At 43.8% G+C, this 22,734-nt stretch overlaps 1 protein-coding gene across 7 annotated transcripts in view; it reads right to left on the reverse strand.

Moving 5' to 3' along the window:
• The window catches only part of AKAP9 (A-kinase anchoring protein 9), a 409,648-nt gene that overhangs the window by 234,539 nt on the left and 152,375 nt on the right, over window positions 1–22,734 (reverse strand). For all 7 annotated transcript variants that reach the window (XM_033931174.1, XM_033931171.1, XM_033931173.1 and 4 more), the window contains one exon: window positions 10,883–11,091. In XM_033931174.1, coding sequence (XP_033787065.1) covers window positions 10,883–11,091 — 209 coding nt within the window. The remainder of the gene's footprint in view (window positions 1–10,882; window positions 11,092–22,734) is intronic.

Below are 22,734 nucleotides of genomic sequence, written 5' to 3' on the forward strand. Positions count from 1 at the left end.
AGGAGATAACCTGCATCTCTTTCATCATATTAACGCTCACGCTAAAACAATGTCAGACCCTGTAATAGGCCTAGCTATTGATGCTGAAAAAGCCTTTGACCGAGTGGAGTGGTCTTTTCTTTTCCGTGTCCTGAAGTGGTATAATTTTGGCTCATTCTTCACGGATTGGATAGAAACGCTATATCGCCAACCCACAGCTCGTATACTGATTAATAATTCTTTATCCAATAAATTTTCCCTTCACAGAGGTACTCGGCAGGGCTGTCCTCTCTCACCATTGCTATTTAATTTAGTGTTGGAGCCCTTCCTTTCAGCTATCCGACAATGCCCCTTAATTAAAGGCATACCCTCCTCTAATAGAGACTTCAAATTAGCAGCTTATGCTGATGATGTTTTATTCTTTCTTAGGAACCCTCTAGTCTCTCTTCCTCACCTTATTCATTTTGTCACTCAATATTCCCTCCTCTCCGGTTATTCTGTTAATTGGGAGAAATCAGAGATCTTCCCTCTGAACGATAATATTCTTCCCTCAGATTTAGCTCACTTTCCCTTCTCATGGTCGCATGAAGCTGTGAAATACTTGGGGATCTTAATACATAAAGATCCGGTTTACGCTCAAGATCTCAATATATCCAAAGTCAAAAATATAGTTCTAAATACTACATCTCTATGGTCCCCGCTTTTTTTATCCTGGTGGGGTAGAATAACATCCATCAAAATGACTTTGGCCCCTCAAATCAATTACATTCTCTCTATGCTTCCTCTTCTATGCCGGAAGCCATTTTTACAATGGCTAAATAGGAAGCTATCTGAATTCATTTGGAACAAGAAAAAACCTCAAATTGCTCTCGCCAAGCTGAAAGCCTCTAAGATTAACGGTGGTCTTAACTTTCCGGATTTCTATCATTATTATATTGCTTCACTAGCTAAATATGGTGCTTACTGGCTCACTGACTCCTCTCTCCAAGATCCTCCTGCCTGGTTTGAAATGGAGTGCTATCTATGCATGCCTTTACACACCTCCTGCCTACTAACGGTGTCAATACCTAGACACTTGAGAAGGTACTCTTTGTTGAGTTCAACGCAACATGCTCTTCATCTTCTAGATAAATTGGCTGAGATCTCAGTTTATGATAGTCCACTCATGTCCCTCTGGAATAATTCTAGAATCCAAAACCATGGCAAATCCCTCTCATGGAAACGATGGCAGTGGGCGGGTCTATGGTTTGCCCATCAATTGTCTACTCCAACTGTGTCTGTTCCTTTTGATGAAATTTGCTCTACATACTCGCTGCCTCCTTCTGTTTACTCACAATGGCTCTCACTCACTGAAGTACTGTCTTCTGTGCATATACGCTTTGACTTCATGACTTCCATTCATACTATTCGTCATTGGTCTGTACTGTCTCTACTAAAAGGCAAGGCGATATCTCTTTTCTATAGTATTTTAAGAGATCACTCTTTCACTTTTTCACCCCACTCTATGAAACACTGGGAAACTATACTCACTACATCGCTCTCTGACATTGATTGGGAACTTTTCTGGTCTTCAACAAATCGACCACTTTTATCTTCTAGAGTCTCACAATCAATGTTCTTTATTATGTGGCATGCAGTATGGACTCCAATTTGCATGTGGAAAGCCAACTTAAAACAAGACTCTGTTTGCTGGAACTGTTTAAAAGAAGTGGGAACTCTTGATCACATGCTTTTTCACTGTACGCTGGTCCGCTCCTTTTGGACTCGCATTTGGATCACCATACAATCTATTACTAACTGCTCGGAAGAGATCTCTATGGACATTGTAATCCTTCGCTCTCAACATCCCTGCTTTGCACAATCAAATTGTCCTTCTAAACTCATTGATACCATGTTTGTGACTGCTCTCATGCACATTCTAAAAAATTGGAAATCATCTTCGTTATTAGATTATACCTTTTGGTGGAACTCTCTGTGTATGTATCATAGATTTGAATCCTATGCATATGAGAAAAAAAATGCATCCAGAACCCCCATGAACTTGAAGCTTAACAAATCACCTTGGTCATTCCTGGATACCTATGTACGTTCTGCTTCGTAGACACTCCTGTCTTCCTTTTCTTTCCTTTTCTTTTCCTTTCTCCTTTTTTTCTCCCTCACTTTTTTCTTATATATTCTTCACATGCAGTTCTAATAGTAGGAATCTTTCTCACTGTTATGTTCCTCTATAGTTGAATATAGATTTGCAGGATCTTTATACAGAATGCTTTATTTTGATTTTATGTATTTGAACTGCTTCCTGTATTTTTTAAAAAATACTCAATAAAAAAAAAAATGTAGCGCAATTGATACACATGTGAGTAAAGGGCATGGAGGAGAAGGTAAGCCTAAGTAACGTTGAGGGATAAACTCATTTGGAGCCTACAGAGCAATAGTGCAACATGGAGGCCCAGACCTTATTAAATGTCCTTAGGGATCCAGTTTTCTCAGCATAGATATATTCGTACTTTATGATTGTAGAAACATTAGCCCACCAACCAGTGTAGGAGGCAGATGATAGGTCCTTCCAATTGGTAAGTATCACTTTCAAAGCCAGAACCAGTAACCCTCGCAATAACAGAGAGTTACAGTAGGTAAGGGGTTGGGAGATCACCTCAGAACCAAAAATAATTATGGCAAAGGAAAGGGGTTGTTTGATTGACAAAATTTCAGCAATTGTCTGCCACACTCTTTTCCAGAATTTCTCCAAGAGAGGACAGTCACAAAACATGTGACGGAAAGTGCCTCCACTCTTTTTGCACGACCAGCAAGTATCTCAGTATATAGATCCAAGTTTTGCAAGACGTTGTGGAGTCCAGTATTCTTTGTGTAGTATAAAAAATGCAGTTTGCTGCAGTGAGGATGAGTGAAGAACCTTCCCACAATTCACCCATATGTAGTTCCAGCAGCTAACATCCAGAGTCAGATTCGTTTTTGCTTGTCACATCTCTCTCAAGTGTTGATCTGGAGTAAATTTACAGAGTTGAAAGTACTTGTATCAAGCAGATGCTTTGTGACGTTTAAAGGAGAATTTATCACAGTATGAGAGAAGTGTGGGGTAACCAGTGCAAGAGTGTAGTGAAAGAAGATCCTTCCTGATAGCGTGGGTGAGTTGTAACCAACGAAAGAACTGTGATGGAGGCAAGTTATATGTTCTACAGAGATCAGCATAAGTGAACCACTGCTTACCATCATAAAGTTGATTCACAGTCCAGATATTCCAATCTTGCCATAGCTTCCAAGATACCGGGTTTTTTGTATTTTAATCCATAAGGGAAGCAAGGAAGAAGATTCACTTTTGATATCGGAGAAGCAGTCCACCTCATGCATTGCGTGTATTGTAGAAGAGATGATAGGATTAGATTGAAGTGTGGGCTGGGGGGACATCAGATGAATATATCTAAATGGCATAGAACTTAGCACAGATTCTAACGCTAACCAAGTTGGTATCCGGACCCCAGTAGAGACATAGTTCCATAGTGCACCCTGACACAACAAGAAGGCCAAATGGTATTCATATAAACTTGGGAATGCCACTCCACCATCTCTTTTTGAGCATTTCAGCTTTTGTAGACTAATGCATGGAGTTTTATGGTTCCATAGGAAGTCTGTTAGCAGAGATTCAAGTTTCTTATAAAAATGTTTCTGAAATAGACAAGGGATCATACTCATGACATAGGTAATCACCGGTACAACCATCATTTTTATAGTATCAAGGTGTCCCCATCAAGATAATTGTAAAGGTGTCCAGCCAGACAGAATACGTTTTACCTTATTCATGACAAAATCAGCATTATGAGAGATGGCATCCTCCAATGATGAGCTAGAAAAGACCCCAAGATATTTAATCTTGTCACTATTCCACTGAAATCCAAGCACTTTGATATTTGGGCCAGCTTCCGGGCAGTTCAATGGCATAATTTCGGATTTGGAAAGATTGAGCTTGTACCCCGATATGATAGAGTATCTCCGTATTACATCTAAGATATGAGATACAGAAGATGAGGATGCATAGATCAAAAAATCGTCCACATATGCAGATAGTTTGACTTTAAGGGATCCCAGTCTGAATCCAGTGATGTTCACATTAGTACGGATGACAGTGAGTAAAGGTTCAAGCGCAATATTAAAGAGGAGTGGGGATAGAGGGCATCCCTGCCGTGTACCTCTGGCAGGTTTATGTATGTGTAATTAATACAGAGTTTAGTAGAAGGATTAGAATAAAGAACCCGGATGAGAGATATGAAATATGGAGGGAATCCGTACCAATGCAGTACATGAAATATATATGTCCATTCTATCCGATCAAACGCTTTCTCCGCATCCAATGCAAGAGCAACCAGAGGCGGTGAAGAGGCCTGGGAATGATGGATAACATGTGCAAAGAGCCTGGTATTGTCACTAGAAAGACGACCAGTCATGAATCCTGTCTGGTCAGGAGCGATAATGGTATCTAGCACTGGTAGTAATCTCAGTGCAATAGCTTTAGCAAAAATCTTGGCGTCTGAGTTAATCAAGGACAATGGTCTGTAATTCCTCACATCCATAGGATCTTTTCCTTCTTTAGGTAGTACTATTATTGTCGCTTCCGTGAATGTTCCATGTCCACTACCACATTCAATCAGAGACAAGAAGAAAGCATGGATGTGGGGTAAAAAGCGAGGTAGAAAAGCCTGGTAGAATTCTGAAGTCAGCCCATCAGGTCCCAGAGATTTGTTGTGTGCTAGAGATCGGATAGCAAAAGATATCTCCGCAGTAGTTAGAGACTGTGAAAGGGCCTCAGCCTGGGAAGAGGTCAGAGAAATCTGGGGAAGAGTTTCCAAAAAGTCCATCTCAGCTGAGGAAGCATGAAGTTCGGAAGAGTATAAAGATTGGTAATATTGCTGAAATGCATGCACAATCTCATCAGATGCAGTTAATGAACCTCCAGAGTCATCTCGCAGTGCCGCCACATAAGTTTAAGTACGCCTACCTTTGAGATACTGGGCCAGAGACCTACCGCTTTTATTATTTTCAAGGTAGTAAGTAGCATTTTTTTGGAGTAAGTGAGAGCTAGCAGTCTGGTTCATAAGTAACCCGTGTCGTAATCTGAGAGAGCAGAGTTTTGTCAGGATGGAGAAATCACTTGAGGATAAGATGTATGCTTGTTCAAGTTGTTTGATGTTAGTTTCAAGATCCGACAGCTCACGTAATTTCTGTTTCTTAAGGAAACTAGAGAAGAATATGATCCTACCACAGATAAAGGCTTTAAATGTATCCCACAGGATAGTCCAATTGGTATCTCCAGGTTTGTTTGTCGTAAAGAATTCATCAATAATGGAGTTAATATGCGGAATAAACTCCTCTTCTGGGAAAAGGGAGCTATTTAGATGCCAGGTCTTATGGGGTAATGAAGTAGAGAAGCCACTGAGTTTCAACATTATTGTCGCATGGTCGGAAATCACAATTTCTTTGATATGAGATGAAACTAGATGGGTTGACAAAGAGGCACTAATCAAAAAAAAAAATTGATTCATGAGTATGTGGAGTACGGAGCTGAAAAGAAAGAAAATTCTTGTGACTTGGGGTGCTGTAGTCTCCAAGGATTAATTAAATTGAATTGTAGAATTAAATCATGCAATTTATACCAGGATCTAGATTTCTTGTAGGATGCATGAGATTTTCGGTCTGTGATAGGATCCAAAATCATATTGAAGTCACCTCCTAATATAAGAGAGTATTCCAGTGAAGGGGCAATTTGTTCAGAGATCTCATCATAAAATGTTGGGACATCAGAATTAGGAGCATAAAGGTTGAGACATGTGATAGGATTGCCAGCAAACTTGATAGTAGCATTAATCCATCTACCATGTACATCAGTGCTACGCATAAGAAGCTCAATATCGGGTCTATCACGTATTACAGTTATTACGCCATTATGTTTGCCTTCCGCAGCCGAAAAAAGTATTGGGAGGGCCCAAGGGAAAGAAAGTTTAAGGGAATCATTTTTAGATAGGTGTGATTCCTGCAAATAGAGTACATCAGGTTGTAATCTGTTGACATAATCCCAAATTTTTTGTTTCTTAAGTGGGTTATTCAATCCCTTAACGTTAAGGGAACATAAGGTCAGAGCCATACCCAATCATTGGACTGCACCTGGAAAGAAGTCAGCGATCTAACGCCGACATCAGTACAAAGAGAAACAGTAGAAAAATCCTCATATACATATGACAAGTTCAGTGTAACATAATAGATGTAAAACAAAACCACAGCCAAACAATGAAATGTTGGGCAAGTGAAAGGATGTACAAAAGAGGGTTCGTACAGAGACATCCAAAGATCAAGGGTGAACCGCCAATTCGTAATTATACAGTAGAGGTCAGACGAAGGCAAAGACAGAAAGAAAAGATGGGTTAGAGAGCCGGCAAGGGCAGTAAAGGCCTATGCCACACCAACCAGTCAGTTCTGGTATTTGAAAGTTGTTATATAATAAAGAAGATCTACAGTAGTAATTCTGAAGTAAAGCAGAGAAATGGTGAATAAAAATAACCATATGAGTACAAGTCGAGCAGCAAACATCAGTAGAGTCAGGAAAAGTGCAATGAGATAACATGACAAAAGACAACAATAATCATTTTCATCAGATAGTCAATAACCATATAAACATATAACAGAGATGGTGAGATATCCTTATTAGGAAAATAACATCAATCAGCACAACAGTGTGTTAGTAATGAGACGGAAAATACACTGCGTAACATAGCAATGTGTACACGGTATACTGAAAATAAGGCCTGAAGTAAAGAAATCAGGACTTATCGATGGCACTCGGCGCCAGGCGCTCCAGATAGTCAGCCAATTCAGTAGGGTTCACAAAGTTTTTTGTGCAGTTGTTATAAGTAACCCGCATTGTGGCCGGGTAGAGAAGGCCAAATTTCACTACCATCGCTTTCAGTCGGGGACGATACTCGAGCAGTGATTTTCTACGCTTGGCTGTCTGTTTAGCCAAATCGGGAACTACCATCAAGGATGATCCGTCGAATTTTAAAGGATGTTTAACCTTAACTTGTCTCATGATATCCATAACCTGTACATACCAGAGTAGACGCACAACAATGGGCCTGAGATAGCGTGCGCTGGTATCGACCATGTGCGTGGGCACTCGGTGAGCACGGTCAATCTCTAGGTCATGTTTAAAGTTGAGATTGAGGATTTTAGGGAGCGTTGTCATTAGGAAGGCGATCATATCACGCCCTTCCCGACCCTCCGGTATCCCAAGTATACGGAAATTATTCCGCCGAGAGCAGTTCTGCGCGTCCTACAGCTTCTGTTCGAGAATCACCATTTTTTTCAATTGACATTGCAGAGATTTGATGTTCATCTCATTAGTCTCCACGCGTTGCTCAGCAATATCTACTCGTGAGCGAAAAACCGCCATTTCGGTGGATAAGGAGGTGAGATTAGATTTTAGATCCTCAGTGTTTTGAACAGCAGTTTGGATGAGATCACGCATGGCTTTTAGTTCTTCCATAACAGCCTGCAAGGCCTCATTGTCGACCTCGGGTTTATTCGGTGCGGATTTCTGCGGTGAGATAGGGTCGATACTCTTTCGCTTTCCGGACTTACTTGTAGCCATGAGACAGTCTGCTTTCTGTTTTAGAATATTCCTCAAAGTGTAATGCTAATAATCGGTATTTGATTCTTTTTAGTAACTGGTCAGAGGAGCACAGATACTACGCAGCCATACCTCGTCGCGCTCACTAGCGCCCCCATTAGTTCATGATTGTTAACCGAGTCGAGCTCCATTTCCATGGAGATGACCTGGTCTATAAACTTAAGTTTTAGTGTTTTAGTTTAGTTTACGTCAGGCTCCGTCTCTAGCGGTATTCAAATCCAGACTGAAAGCCCACTTAATTGAAGCTGCGTTTAAATACTAACCCTACCTGTCATCCCCTCATTGGTCCCCTACCACCTTTTCAGAATTCTCCTATTTCCTTCTTGAGTATTCCAGGGATTGGGATGGAGCCAGTTGACTCTTTTGGATATGCAACTCAGACCGTGCAGGACCTGGAACATATGAGCAACTGCTTGTTCTCCTTCTGAGAACGACAGGGCTTTGATCAGCCAGTCGTCCAAGTATGGATGAACTTGCAATCCTATCCTGCAGAGATGTGCTGCTACCATCACCATCACCTTGGTGAATGTGTGAGGTGCTGTCGCCAGTCCAAAGGGAAGAGCCGAGAACTGGCAATGGTTCTCCATGACATAAATCTCAGGAACTTCCTGTGTTCCAGAAAGATGGAAATATGCAGGTAGGCTTCTGTCAAATCCAGAGAATCCAGAAATTCCCCCGGCGCCACCGATGCTATGTCTGACCGCACTGTCTCCATGTGAAAGCACAGGACTTTCAGCAGCACATTGACATGCGGGAGATTTAGAATTGGTCTCCAATCTTGAGCCTTTCTTGGACACAATGAAGTACTGTGTTTCCCCGAAAATAAGACAGTGTCTTTTATTAATTTGGGGCCCAAAAAAAGACACTATTTTGGGGGTATGCACATGATCATCTCTCCCTCCCTCCCTTTCCTTCCTCTTTCTTTTCTCTCCCCCACATGTGAAGCATCTTCCCGCCCTCCCATCCCCCTATACAGCAGAAGTTTGCCCAGCTTCTATGCTTCCCTCCCTCCTATCCCTTATGCAGCAGAACCCTTGCCCAGCTTCTACCCATCCTTTGTGCAGCCGAACCCTTGAGCACAGCCCCACCCCCACTGTGCAGCCAAACCAATGCTGACCCTCCACCCTTCCCCTCCCACCGCTGAAGCAGCGTTGGGCCGGCAGCACTCTAAATAGGCTGCTTGGCCTTGTCTATTGAGGATTTCACTCTGACGCGTTACTGATAACAGGGCTTATTTTCGAAGTAGGTCTTATTTTGGGGGAAACATGGTATAGCACAGTTACTTACCATAACAGGTGTTTTCCAGGGACAGCAGGCAGCTATTCTCACATATGGGTGACATCATCGACGGAGCCCGGATGCGGAAGCCTCGCAAGCAGACTTGCTTGTAGAAACTAGAAGTTTTGAGTCGACCGCACTGCGCATGCGCGAGTGCCTTCCCACCCAGCGTAGGGCGTGTCTCCTCAGTTCAGATAGCTAGCAGAGACAGGGGATTTGGGTAGGTTGTGAGAATAGCTGCCTACTGTCCCTGGATAACACCTGTTACGGTAAGCAACTGTGATTTATCCCAGGACAAGCAGGCAGCCTATTCTCACATATGGGTGACTTCCAAGCTAACCAGAATGGGATGGTGGGAGTGTTGGCAATTTAGGAAAATAAATTTTTTAATACTGTCTGGCCAAACTGGCCATCCCGTCTGGAGAAAACATTCAGACAATAGTGTGAAGTGAAAGTATGAACCGAGGACCAAGTAGCAACCTTGCAAATTTCCTCAATAGGTGTAAATCTGAGGAAAGCTACTGAAGCTGCCATTGCTCTGACTTTATGGGCTGTGACTCTACTGTGTAGGGGTAATCCAACCTGGGCATAGCAGAATGAGATACAAGCAGCCATCCAGTTGGAGATGGTACGCTTAGAGATCAGATGTCCCAACTTGTTTGGATCGAAGGAGACAAAAAGTTGAGGAGCAGTTCTGTTTGGTTTGTACATTTACAGTCCAGAGTATGAAGAGCTGATTCTCCAGGATGAGAATGAGGCTTTGGAAAGAACACTGGAAGAACAATGGACTGATTGAGATGAAATTCTGAAACCACTTTCAGAATTTAGGGATGAGTACGGAGGACCACCTTGTCATGATGGAACACAGTGAAAGGTGGATCAGCAACTAAAGCTTGCAGCTCACTGACTTGTCGAGCAGAAGTGAGGGCAATGAGAAACACTACTTTCCAAGTGAGATACTTCAGATGAGCCATAGACATTGGTTCAAATGAAGGTAGGGTGGAGGTGAAGGGCCACTACTCGGACTCAGTGCTCAGTGCTCGGGCCGCTGCTATTTAATATATTCATAAATGATCTAGAAACAGGCACGAAGTGTGAGATAATAAAATTTGCGGACGATACAAAACTATTTAGTGGAGCTGGGACTAAAGAGGAATGCGAAGAATTGCAAAGGGACTTGAACAAATTGGGGGAATGGGCGGCGAGATGGCAGATGAAGTTCAACGTTGAAAAATGTAAAGTATTGCATGTTGGAAACAGAAACCCGAGGTACAACTATATGATGGGAGGGATATTATTGAATGAGAGCAACCAAGAAAGGGACTTGGGGGTAATGGTGGACATGACAATGAAGCCAACGGCACAGTGCGCAACAGCCGCTAAGAAAGCAAATAGAATGCTAGGCATAATCAAGAAGGGTATTACAACAAGGACAAAAGAAGTTATCCTGCCATTGTATCGGGCGAAGGTGCGCCCGCATCTGGAATACTGCGTCCAATATTGGTCTCCGTACCTTAGGAAGGATATGGCGTTACTCGAGAGGGTTCAGAGGAGAGCGACACGCTTGATAAAAGGGATGGAAAACCTCTCATACGCTGAGAGATTGGAGAAATTGGGTCTCTTTTCCCTGGAGAAGAGGAGACTTAGAGGGGATATGATAGAGACTTATAAGACTTTAAATAAAAGTCATATGTGCTGTAATATTGGGCCAAAGTTAAATTTCTCTACTTCTACTTCTATCGAGTGGTTTTGATAGTTCTTTGCAGAGGGACATTCAGTTAACATAGAGAGGACAACAGAGGTTCTAGCCTTGACCAGACCACACCTATAAAATACACACCTATAAAATAGCACTAAAAAGCATTTCATCACAGACAGCTTCTAGGCTGCTAAAATACTGCTTAAGGCAATAAGGATATATATATTCAGTACCTGTAACAGTACTGTCCGGAGTACATGGTTTTGCTGGTTCTTCTGGCTCTCGATTCCAAAAAATGACTCTAGAAGACGATTGATCTTTGGGAGATTTATTCAATAGCCCAAGAACATGACAACCAATTGTTTTTTCAACAGCTATAGTTGTTTTTGCAATTTCTATTAGGATCTTCAGAAGCTTGTTATGAGCCTTCTGTAGGTTTTGCCTGTAAAATAGATATGTATGAGAAAACTGACAATTTCAACAAACTAATGTTAATGTTACTGGTCTGTTGCCACCATATGGTTACTATTTCAAAAATAGGTTCAAGGTAATCCGGCAGACTATAGACCAGTGAGCCTGATGGTGCCAAGTAAAATGGTCAAAGTCATACTAAAAACAAAATTACTGACTTTATAGACAGACATGGTTTAATGGGAATAAGCCAACATGGGTTAAGTCAAGTCAACTCCTGCCTTACCAGTTTACTACATCTTTAATTTAGAAGGTATAATGGTGAGCTGGTTGATATAGTATATTTAGTTTTTCAGGTCTTTGCTTATAAGCATTTGTGACATACTATTTAAATTAAGACTGGTGTGTATTTGAAGTAGAAACCTAGGCATACTATTTAAGCATTTGTGACATACCATTTAATTGAAATAAGACGTGTATATTTGACTGAAAGAATTTTTGGAAGCACATAGGGGTTGGCCCTTTCACTACCTTTTCAAGTATCTTTTTCTAGTTTCTCTATCTCAATGAAGAAAGATTCTAAGTCTATCACATCACAGCATCATATCACAGAATTTTTACCATATACTAACACATTACCTTAGCTTAGTAAATAGCCCTTCTAAGGATATTCACTTTTGAAAAACTGACATTAACACACGAGTCACTACTTTCATTTAAGAATGGTTCATATATGTGATGAACCTTTTCAGGACACTTGAGATGAGTTAAGTAAGTAGTAGGATTTGAAACAAATCTAGATTAAATGTTTTAAAATCTTGTTTTATCTATAAAGGATATTTTTAACTGCTAGCAAGTAGAGAAAGCATGTGAAGAATGGATGACAGAATTCATTTCAATCTCTGTGTGTGGTCTCTATATATGTCTCTGACTGGAGGAGAGAGGTATGGGATAATTTGAATTAAGCAGTCTGCAAATATTCCATTGGTTTGTAAAGAATAAAATGAAACTAGGTATGATAATACAGCAAAGCATTAGTTGTCACTGTCAACAGATTTCAAAGAATTGAGTTTACATTCTAACCAGAGGAGGCCAGTGGCCCTCAGCAATAATTACTGCTGTGCTTCACCACTACTAGTTGACAGTAGAGAGCTGCACGGGAACGGGGATGACGGGAATCCCGCGGGACCCGCGGGTTCCCCCTTTGGGTCACGGGGATCCCGTGGGGACGCCCCCTAGGGTTGCGGGGATCCCGTGGGGACGCCTCCGAGGGTCGCGGGGTTCCTGCGGGGTTGGATCGCAGTGCACTCGAGCCGCAAGGGTAGTCTCCTTCTCCTTCTCCTTACCTGCCCTGTCGCAGCACACAGCCGAACGGAAATCTTCCCGATGTCAGTGTTGACGTCGGAGGGAGGGCTTAAGCAAAGCCCTCCCTTCCTCCGACGTCAGCGCTGACATCAGGAAGACTTCCGGTCGGCTGTGTGCGGCAGGGCAGGTAGGGAGAAGGCAATGGCGTACGAAAGAGGGGGGAGGGGGCGGTCCACCCCGGAGAATGTGCACAGCCGGTCAGGTCCCCCGATCGACCGACAACAGGCCCGGCTGACAAATCTCCCTGCCCTGTAGCCGCGAATCTAAATTACCTCTTACAGCAGCTTCACTACTCCAGCTGCTGTAAGAAGGTAATTTAGATTCGCGGCTACAGGACAGGGAGATTTGTCCGACCGGGCCTGTTCTGTTGTCGGTCGGGTGCAAAAGCGCCACAAAGGTGGAGGCAGGGAGGGAGGAAAGGTGGAGTAGAGAAGAAAAGACGCTTAAGGGGGGAGAAGGCCGCTGAAAGCACTGGGGAAGACAAAGGGGTGGAAAAGAACGCTGAAAGGACATGGGGTAAACGGGAGGAAGGGGGGGAAGGACCCTGAAAGCACTGGGGAAGACAAAGGGGTGGAGAATGCCACTGAAAGGACATGGGGAAAACAGGGGTGGAGAAGGCCGCTGAAAGGACATGGGGAAGACAGAGGGGGCAGAAGGCCGCTGAAAGGACATGGGGAAGACAGAGGGAGGAGAAGGACGCTGAAAGGACATGGGGAAGGCAGAGGGGGGAGAAGGATGCTGCCTGACAGGACATGGGGAAGATGGTGGGGGAGAAGGACACTGAAAGGAAATGGGGAAGAGGGAATGGGAAGAAGACGCTGGCAGGGAAGAAGACAGAGGTGCCAGACTATGGGGGGAGCGGAGGAAAAAAGATGGGTGCCAGACCAATTTGGGAGGGGGGAGAAAGGGAGAGGCACAGTATCAGAGCAAATGGAAGACACAGAGAGAAGAGAGGCAGTGGATGGAAGGAATTGAATGAGAACATGAAGAAAGCAGAAACCAGGCAATAAAGGTAGGAAAAAAATTCTTTTTTTTTTTTTCTTTTTTTTTGCTTAAGGATAAAGTAGTATATTAGTTGTGTTGATAAAAATTTATAAACATTAGAGACTCTGGTAGAAACCCATTTAAAAATAAGCAAAAAGACTTTATTAATTTGGAAATATTAATTGGGAAGAATACATACTTTGTAAACGGGTTTCTACCAGAGCCTTTAATTCAGTAGCATAATTAAATGAAATAACTATTTCTGTAGTTTATAGGGACGGGCGGGGACGTAGGGGATTCCTCGCGGGGACGTAGGGGATTCCTCGCGGGGACGGGCGGGGACGGAGGGGATTCCTCGCGTGCACGGGTGGGGACGGAGGGATTCCTCGCGGGGATGGGTGGGGACGGGTGGGAGTCCTCACGGGGACGGGTGGGACTTTGGCGGGGACGGGTGGGATTTCTGTCCCCGCGCAACTCTCTAGTTGACAGTACACATAGTAATTAACCTATCTTATCCCCCCAGTGCTAGAAAAGGGAAAGATCCCTGAATCGTTCACAATAGCCCCACATAGATTCAAAAAATTCTGACAGAGTCCGGCCAAGATTAAATGGAATAATTCCTAACCTGATATATAAAGATCAAACGGTTTATAAGGGGAAGAAATCCAGTTTATAATGTTCACAGGGCATTTATTATCATTGATTACATCAATTTAGGGAAAGGAGACCAGATGGTGATTTTGGCTTTGGATGCAGAAAAAGGTTTTGATTGGTTAGAATAAAATTTTTGTACTTATTGGTAGAAAAGTTAAATATTGGTCCAGTCATCCTCAGAACAATTAAAGCTATATATAAATCACCCAGTGAAGATTAATGGTACATTAACAAAATGATTTGAGCAAAAAAGGCACCAGATAGGGTTCCTTGCTGTCACTCTTGTTATTTGCATTGACCCTAGTGCCCTTTACACAATCAATCAGGCAAAATGGAGCAATATATTCAGCCCTCTCCCAGCTCTCTAGCAACATTCTATACTAGGTTAGGTTTAAGCTTCTGGCCAGTCTCTCTTACACAGTGCCCCTGATTGTGACACAAACGCATCACAGTCTCATAGCCATAGACCAAAAATACCATTTAAGTTAATTTCGTAATTACTGATTTTCACAACTAAGTCTCCAATATTTATTTATTTAATTGGGATTTATTAACCTGCCTTTATAAAGACTCAGCTTTTTTTCCTCTTCTAATACCATGCTTTTGACAAGGCTGGCAAGGGCTTCACAGACTAAGCTCCTTTCCCTATCTCTCTTTCATATTTTGCTGCAAATAGTTTAGTTTTATGAGTTCACCAGCAGCCAAGCTTAGCTGGGCACAAAAAAATGGAGCTTGTGAGGGTAGTGGTTAATGGAGATCACTCTGAGGAAAGGAATGTTACCAGTAGTGTGCATCAAGGTTCTGTTCCTGGGCCTGTTTTTAACATTTTTATAAGCGAAATTGCTGAAGGGCAGCTGTCAGGTAAGATTTACCTCTTTGGGGATGATTTCAAAATCTGCAAAAGAGTAGACGCCCTGGATGGTGTAAATAGCATGAAGAAAGACCTAGCGAAGCTTGAAGAATGGTCTGAAATTTGGTAGCTAAAATTTAATGCTAAGAAATGCAAAGTCATACTCTTGGGCTGCAAAAATCCAAAGTTTAGCTGCAAATAGTTTAGGGGGTGAAGAATTTGGGTGTGATTATATGTGATGATCTTAAGGTGGACAAACAGGTTGAAAAGGTGACGGCAAAAGCTAGAAGGATGCTAGGGTGATTAGAAAGAAGTATGGTCAGTAGGAAAAAGGAGGTATTGATGCCCCTTTATAAGACTCTGGTGAGACCTCATTTAGAATATTATGTACAATTCTGGAGGCCGCACCTTCAAAAAGATATAAAAAGGATGGAGTCGGTCCAGAGGAAGACTACTTAAATAGTGCGTGGTCTTCATCATAAGGCATGTGGGGACAGACTTAAAGATCTCAATCTGTATACTTTAGAGCAGGGGTGTCCAATCTTTTGGCTTCACTGGGCCACATTGGCTGGAAAAAATGTTTCTGGGGCCGCACAAACTTTCAAACGCTGCAGCAAGACACAGGAGGGAGCCGGCAAGATGGTAAATACTCGGGGGCAGCAGAGGAAAACACTGCATCGCCCTTGACCGGGGCCGCACAAAATACTTCACGGGGCCGCAGGTTGGACACCCCTGCTTTAGAGGAAAGGTGGGAGAGGGGAGATATGATAGAGAGTTTTAAATACCTATGTAGCATAAATGCACATGAATTGAGTCTCTTTCATTTGAAAGGAAGTTCTGGAAAGAGAGGGCATAGGATGAAGTTAAAAGGTGAAGGCTCAGGAGTAATCTTAGGAAATACTTTTTTACGGAATGGGTGGTAGATGCGTGGCACAGTTTCCCAGAAGAAGTGGTGGAGACAGAGACTGTGTCTGAATTCAAGAAAGCATGGGGTAGGCACGTGGGATCTCTTAGAGAGGAAGAAATAATGGTTACTGCGGATGGACAGACTAGATGAGCCATTTGGCCTTTATCTGCCATCATGTTTCTATGTGAATAGGTCCACTTTTGGGGGTCCACCAAGCCACAAATATCTGTTGCAAGACAAAGGTGTTGAGTGACCATTTGTGTGGTTGCAGAATTCTGCTCAATTTTTTGGCCAATATATTCTGTCTTCCTGCTAGACATACTGCTTTCAGAAAAATATTGCCAGCAATGTCCCAGGACTAGATTTGGATGGCCTCTTGGCAGAGCCAATGAGATCCTGTTCTGCCCTGCATGTTCATGTAGTACATGGCTACTGCTGTCTGTTCGAATCAGTACTATTTGATTGAGACGATCCTTAAATGTGAACAGGGCATTGCAAATTGGTCATAGTTCCAGGAGGTTGATGTGAAGATGTGTCTCCGCAGAACTCCAAGATCCCTGTGTATGGAGACCTTCTAAGTGAGCTCCCCATCCTACTATGGAAGCATCAGTCATCAAAATCTTTTGATGAGGTTGTACTTTTGATGAGGAGACCTCTGGAGAGATTGGTTGGAGACATCCGCCACAGAAGAGAGCCTCTGAGCTGTGAGGTCACTGACAAGCGCTGGACAAAAGACCAGTTGCTTGAGACCACTGAGAGGATAACGCTCACTAAGGATGTTTGAGCTGAAAACGGGCAAATGGGACCACATATACTGTGAAAGCCATGTGACCCAGAAGTTGTAACATGTGATGTGCTGTCAGGTGGCAATGAGAAGAGACTTCCTGGCAGAGCTGAAGTAGTGTAGTGAGTCTCTGATAAAGAAGGAAAGCACATGTATGGTTTGTGTCCAGAAGAACTCCAATAAATTCCAAAGTCTGAGTGGACTCCAGGTGGGATAATTTGGGATAGCTGACTGTAAATTCCAGTTGAATCCGAAAAGTTGAATGGTTCAATGCAAAGTCTGCTGAGCCTGTTCGGGTGTGGCTTTGATCAACTAGTCATCTAAGTAAGGAAAAACATGGAAGCTGCATGAGCGAAGTATCGCTGTCATTACTACCAAGCACTTGGTGAACCCTCTGGGTGCAGATGCGAGCCCAAATGGAAGGACTTTGTACTGGAAGCAGTGTGTTCCCAAACAAAAGAAAATGTATTTTCTGTGAGCAGGTAGAATAGAAATATACATGTATGCTTCTTTGAGATCTAGAGAATACAGCCAGTAGTTCTTTTCTAAAAGAGGTAACAGGGTTACCAGAGAGAGCATCTGAAACTTCTCCTTTACAAGATGTTTAGTGCTCTGAGATCTAGCATCCGACAAAAATACCTTCGGACTTTTTTGGGATAAGGAAGTACCTTGAATAAAATCCCTTGCCTTTTTCCTGCAGTGGAACCTTATGTTGTGTTGAAAGAGGGCTGAGATTTCTTGGTGGAGGAGGGCTCTCTGATGGGAGCTGAAATGACACTCTCTTGGAGAGTGGTCTTCTGTAAATAAAGAGCATATCCCTGGTTCACAACTTGGAAGACCCATTGATCTGATGTTATGAGGGTCCAGCATTGATGGTAATGGATGAGCCAGCCTCCTATTGGGAGAGTCTGAAGTGGGGGCTGAGAAACACCAGCTAAGTTCTCTAGGAGGGAGTCGAAACGACTGCTGCTGCTTAGGTTGAGTAGGTGCAGAAGTTTTTGTTGCCTTGGGCGTCTTTGAGTAGATGTTTACATAGATGCAGGAGACCAACAGTATTTATTTCTGGGATAGTTTGAAGAATGCTTGTAAGAGCTTGAAAAGCGCTTAGATTGCTGAGACTGTTGCACTTTCGAGGAGGAAAGAGTGGTCATAAAGTTAGTATGTCTTTTTGTCTTTTGAGTGTCCTCTTCTATACAGTCACCAAACAAGTTTTCACCCATGCAGGGTATGTTGGAAAGACGATTTTGAACATTGGCAGCTAGATTTGATATTCTGAGTCAAGTTTGTCTGAGTATAGCAATGGACACTGCTGAGGTGCGAGAGGCTACATTAAAGGCATTATATGCAGAGCGAGCCATGTATTTCTTGGATTCCAGGAGGTCATGCCTGAGATGCCTATAAGCTGATGAGGGCATGTACTTGTCTAGATATTTAGAGGCTATGTACTTGTCATAAGTGGACATCCTCTGGACAAGAGACATAATGTAGAAGGACATATAGAAGGTGTAATTGAGGATTTTGCTCATGAGCATGGCTCTCTGGAACACTCTGTGATAAAACTTATCTAGCGTACTGCCCTCTCTGCCAGTACGCATATGTTCTAGAGCTGTGCATTTTCTTTACAAAGGATTCCACTACTAACGACCGGTGTGATAGCTGTGGTTTGTCAAACCCAGGGGCAGATTGAAGTTTGTATAGGGAATCCAACCTCTTTGGAGCTACTGGTATACAAAGAGAGGATTCCCAGCTTTTGAGCAAGGCCTCTTTTATAAGGCTTTGTAGAGGAACCTTCAGGCAGTGTTTAGGCAACTCCTTGTAGTCGAGTGCCTCTCTGAATTCTGCAGTGAGTTCTGTTTCAGACTCCATCCTAATTGGAATATCTTGCCCCATTTGCCTAATTAAATTAGTAAAGGACAGACTGGCAGGTGATAGAGTATGGTCAGGCAGTGAAGTTGAATCTGAAAGATTGCCATCAGAGAATTCATCATTGTAGTCAGACCTGCTAGAAACAGGAAGAGACAAGTCAGAATCATAGACTTCATCTTAATGCCCCACAGACCTGGAACGGTGGTGGAAGCAATGAGGGGAGTGTCCTGCGAGAACTGATGGCAAAGCCATGCAGGAAGCAGTGTGGGGCCAGGCTGCAGATTGAAAAGATCGCTCCTGCCCTGCACTGCTAGCCGTGAGATTTGAGGGAGCTGTCCGCCGTCCAGTGAGGGAGGTAAGGGAGAGGGGGATGATTTTTTAAAAATAGTATAGGCCGCCCCAGTTACTGGTAGATAAGCCGCGGTTAATATAATAGGGCAGCTTATCTACCAGTTTAAAAACTTGCATAGGCATTTTCTGCGGCCTATACAAAGGAGCGGTCTATATGTGGGGAAATACAGTAATATATGTATGTTAAAAACACATATGATACATGCCCTAAAAGTGTGTGACGAGAAAATCAAAAGATGGCTTATCCGCTCTACGGAAAGCAAAGAACTGATGGTTCTGCAAGCTGGCAGTGGGTGGGAAGGCACCAGTGCATGCTCGGTACGGGCAGTTTTTTGATTTCTTAAAGTGACAGTTCATTTTGGACGGTTCGTGCCGGGTTCCATGGAAGACGTCACCCACAAATGAGAATATGCTGCCTCCTTGTCCTGGGATAATAAGAAAAACTAGCAGAGCAGATCAAAAACACCTTTACACAGTTCGCTTGCAGAAGGAAAATCTGAAAAGGGCACTCCACTCCACTGGTAACATGGGAGGTGCTGAAAGCTGTAAATATCACATTTCTGCAAAACCCGGCTCACGGGAATGAAATGATCACCTAACGTACGGACTCATGAGTATATGTAACAGAATTGGCATTTACATGCATTAAGGCCCTGATTCTCCAAAGTGCATCCCGATTTTAGGCGTCCTACAGCTGTCTAATCAGCCAATCGGGATGCACGTTTTTTTAAAAAAAATGCTCCCCAGGCAAGCCTGAAGGCGCCTCCGGGAACCTAGGGAGACCCGCAAGATGCCTAAGCTCGCCTAAGGGCCTTAGGCGGGCCTTAGGCTGAACCTAGGCGGCCCTACGCATCTCCCTAGTAGAGGAGAAGCTTAAAATGTAGGCCAGCAAAATGCTGGCCTACATTGTAAGTAGACGCGGCCGCTATACTTATCGCGGCAAGGGATCTCTCTGCCGCTATAAGTATAGCGGGCCGCGGCCCCCTGACCAGGAGGGTGCCCAAACCCTCTGCCCGAAGACGCACCCCCCCGACACTACCGACCGCCCCCCCGACACTACCGACCGCCCCCCCCGACATTCCCGATCCCCCCCCCCCGACAATAACGATAGCTGGCAGGAGGGTGCCCAATCCCTCCTGCCCGAAGACGCACCCCCCCGACACTACCGACCGCCCCCCCCCCGACATTACCGATAGCTGGCAAGAGGGTGCCCAATCCCTCCTGCCCGAAGACGCACCCCTCCCGGCGCTAACAACCCCCAAACCTTCACTCCACCAAACCTGTTCTTAGATGGGTCTTGCACGTCTTGAGCCGGCAGGCACGCCTCGTTGAAATGAAGCGGGCCCGCCCCTTCCCGGCCCATCCCGCCGAAGCCTAAGGCCTGATTGGCCCAGGCTCTAGAAGCCTAGACCAATCAGGCCTTAGGCATAGCGGGTCCGCCCATCCCCACTTAATCTAAGGCCTGATTGGCCAAAAAGACCTTAGACTTAGTGGGGATGGGCGGACCCGCTATGCCTAAGGCCTGATTGGTCCAGGCTTCTAGATCCTGGGCCAATCAGGCCTTAGGCTTCAGCAGGATGGGCCGGGAAGGGGCGGGCCCGCTTCATTTCGACGAGGCGTGCCTGCCGGCTCAAGACGTGCAAGACCCATCTAAGAACAGGTTTGGTGGAGTGGAGGTTTGCGGGTTGTTAGCGCCGGGGGGGGTGCGTCTTCGGGCAGGAGGGAATGGACACCCTCCTGCCAGCGAAAGATATTGTCGGGGGGGAGGGAGGGAGATCGGTAATGTCGGGGGAGGGCGGTCGGTAGTGTCGGGGGGGCGGTCGGTAGTGGGGGGGGGTGCGTCTTCGGGCAGAGGGTTTGGGCACCCTCCTGGTCAGGGGGCCGCGGCCCGCTATACTTATAGCGGCAGAGAGATCCCTTGCGATAAGTGTAGCGGGCCGTGTCTAATCTAACCCGTTTCTCTAACCTGCGTCTGTAACATGGACGCCGGTTACAGAATCGGGGTTTAGTTTAGGCCGATTCTGAATAGGACGCCTCTCCCGGGCGTCCTATTCAGAATCAGGGCCTAGGTGTCTTGCGGGCCTCGCCTTCAATATAGGCGGCCTGCCTGGGGAGCATTTTTTTAGAGTTCAAAGGTTTTTATTAAGTTTCCAAAAACACAATACAAAGGAAAATAAACAGAAATATAATTACAAAGTACATGGTCCAGGTATACAGAACAACTGACGTTGAAGTCGTGAGACAAGTAGGCAGCTATGCAAGCATGTAAGGAATAATGCAGATTACATCAATAGTAGTACAATACAAGCAGTTCATCATTTCACAAGAAATATATAGGTCTAAGAGGGAGAACTGATTCGAATTTATACATTCAAACAGTAATGGTGTATGGGAGACCAAACAGATTTATATTTGCCAAGAGCATTTCTTTTTTCAGCTAGCACCTGTTCATGGTATTCAACTTTATCCAAATTTTTCCAACAAAATAGAACATTTTGTATTGCTAAAGACATCATAATGGTCAGAAGGTGTCCTTTATGTTTATCTATAGGTAAGGTCAAGCCATGAGACATTAAAATCAGGATTCTGATAGTTATTGGTTCAGAGATATCCAAAATAGTACATATAGTATCCCATATTTTATTCCAGTAAATACCAAGGTGTTTACAGTTGAACAACAAATGTTCTAAGGAGCCATCTACACTGTCACAAGACCAACATTTAGGTGAAGAGGAGGGGTCTATTCTGTGAGATAATGTGGGAGTCCAGACAGCACGATGCATCAGAAAGAAAATGGACTGTAGCACTGAAGCGGATCTGATGGATTTGTGTATGGTTAGCCATACGGTGTTCCAATCAATGGCGTCAGAAGGTAAATTCAACACATGTTGCCATTTTATTTCAGAAGACAAAGGAACTTTAGCAGGGGTAGATTGGATCATCTTATACCAGAATGAGGCTTTACTGGTGAGTACTGTAGGCTTTTATAAATATGTACTCAAGCTCGGTTTCTCAACCAGAGACTGCAGATCTGGGATAGCAGCCCGTAAGCAATGATTGAGCTGGATCCAAGCGTAGAACTGATTTTTGGGAAACCCCCAAGTAGCAGACAGCTCAGGGAAAGACAACCACCCTTTGGCATTCGTCAAGTCCTTAATCGTCTCAATGCCCTTTGCTTGCCAAAGGGGCCAAAGGAAAGATTTGGACTGTATCAGAAACCTTTGATTGTTTCAAATCGGTAGAAGAGTGGATTGTTCCCAACTATGAGACATGGTGGATTCAAGGACCTGAAGAGCAGATTTATACGACAGTAGAATGCGATCTTCTTTATCCAGGCGAGAAAGGGTGTGGCCAGGAAGGAATTTCATTCGGGACACGCCATATAAGAAATTTTCTATATCAATCCATCCTGGCCTATCCACATATCTATTGTCAATATGGCCATGCATCCATTGTCGAATGATAAAAGCACTGTGGTATTTATAAAAATCAGGGAAATTCACCGCCCCCTCTTCATTTGCCAATTTTAATTTTCTAAGTGCAATACGAGGCTGTTTCTTGTTGCAAATAAATTGTGTGAGGATAGAGTCCACGTTATTGTAAAAGGAGTGAGGCAAGAAAAACGGCAGCATGTTTAGAACGTAATTAATTTTTGGTACAATCATCATGCGCACCGACTCCAATCTGTCCCACCAAGAGAGGTTTAGGGGTGACCAAGTAGATGTTGCGTGTCGAGCAATCTGTAGCAAGTATTCAATATTGAGTTGTGCAGTTTCTTCTAAAGAGGGTCCAAAATAGACACCCAAGTATTTCATTTTCGTGGCGGACCATTGACTCCAAATGTTTCCACATCAGATTTAACTTCTGGGCAGTTAAGAGGCATGACCAGCGTCTTATTCATGTTCAATTTGTA

This window comes from Geotrypetes seraphini, chromosome 2, assembly GCF_902459505.1.
Source record: "Geotrypetes seraphini chromosome 2, aGeoSer1.1, whole genome shotgun sequence".
NCBI classification, from domain to species: Eukaryota; Metazoa; Chordata; class Amphibia; order Gymnophiona; family Dermophiidae; genus Geotrypetes; species Geotrypetes seraphini.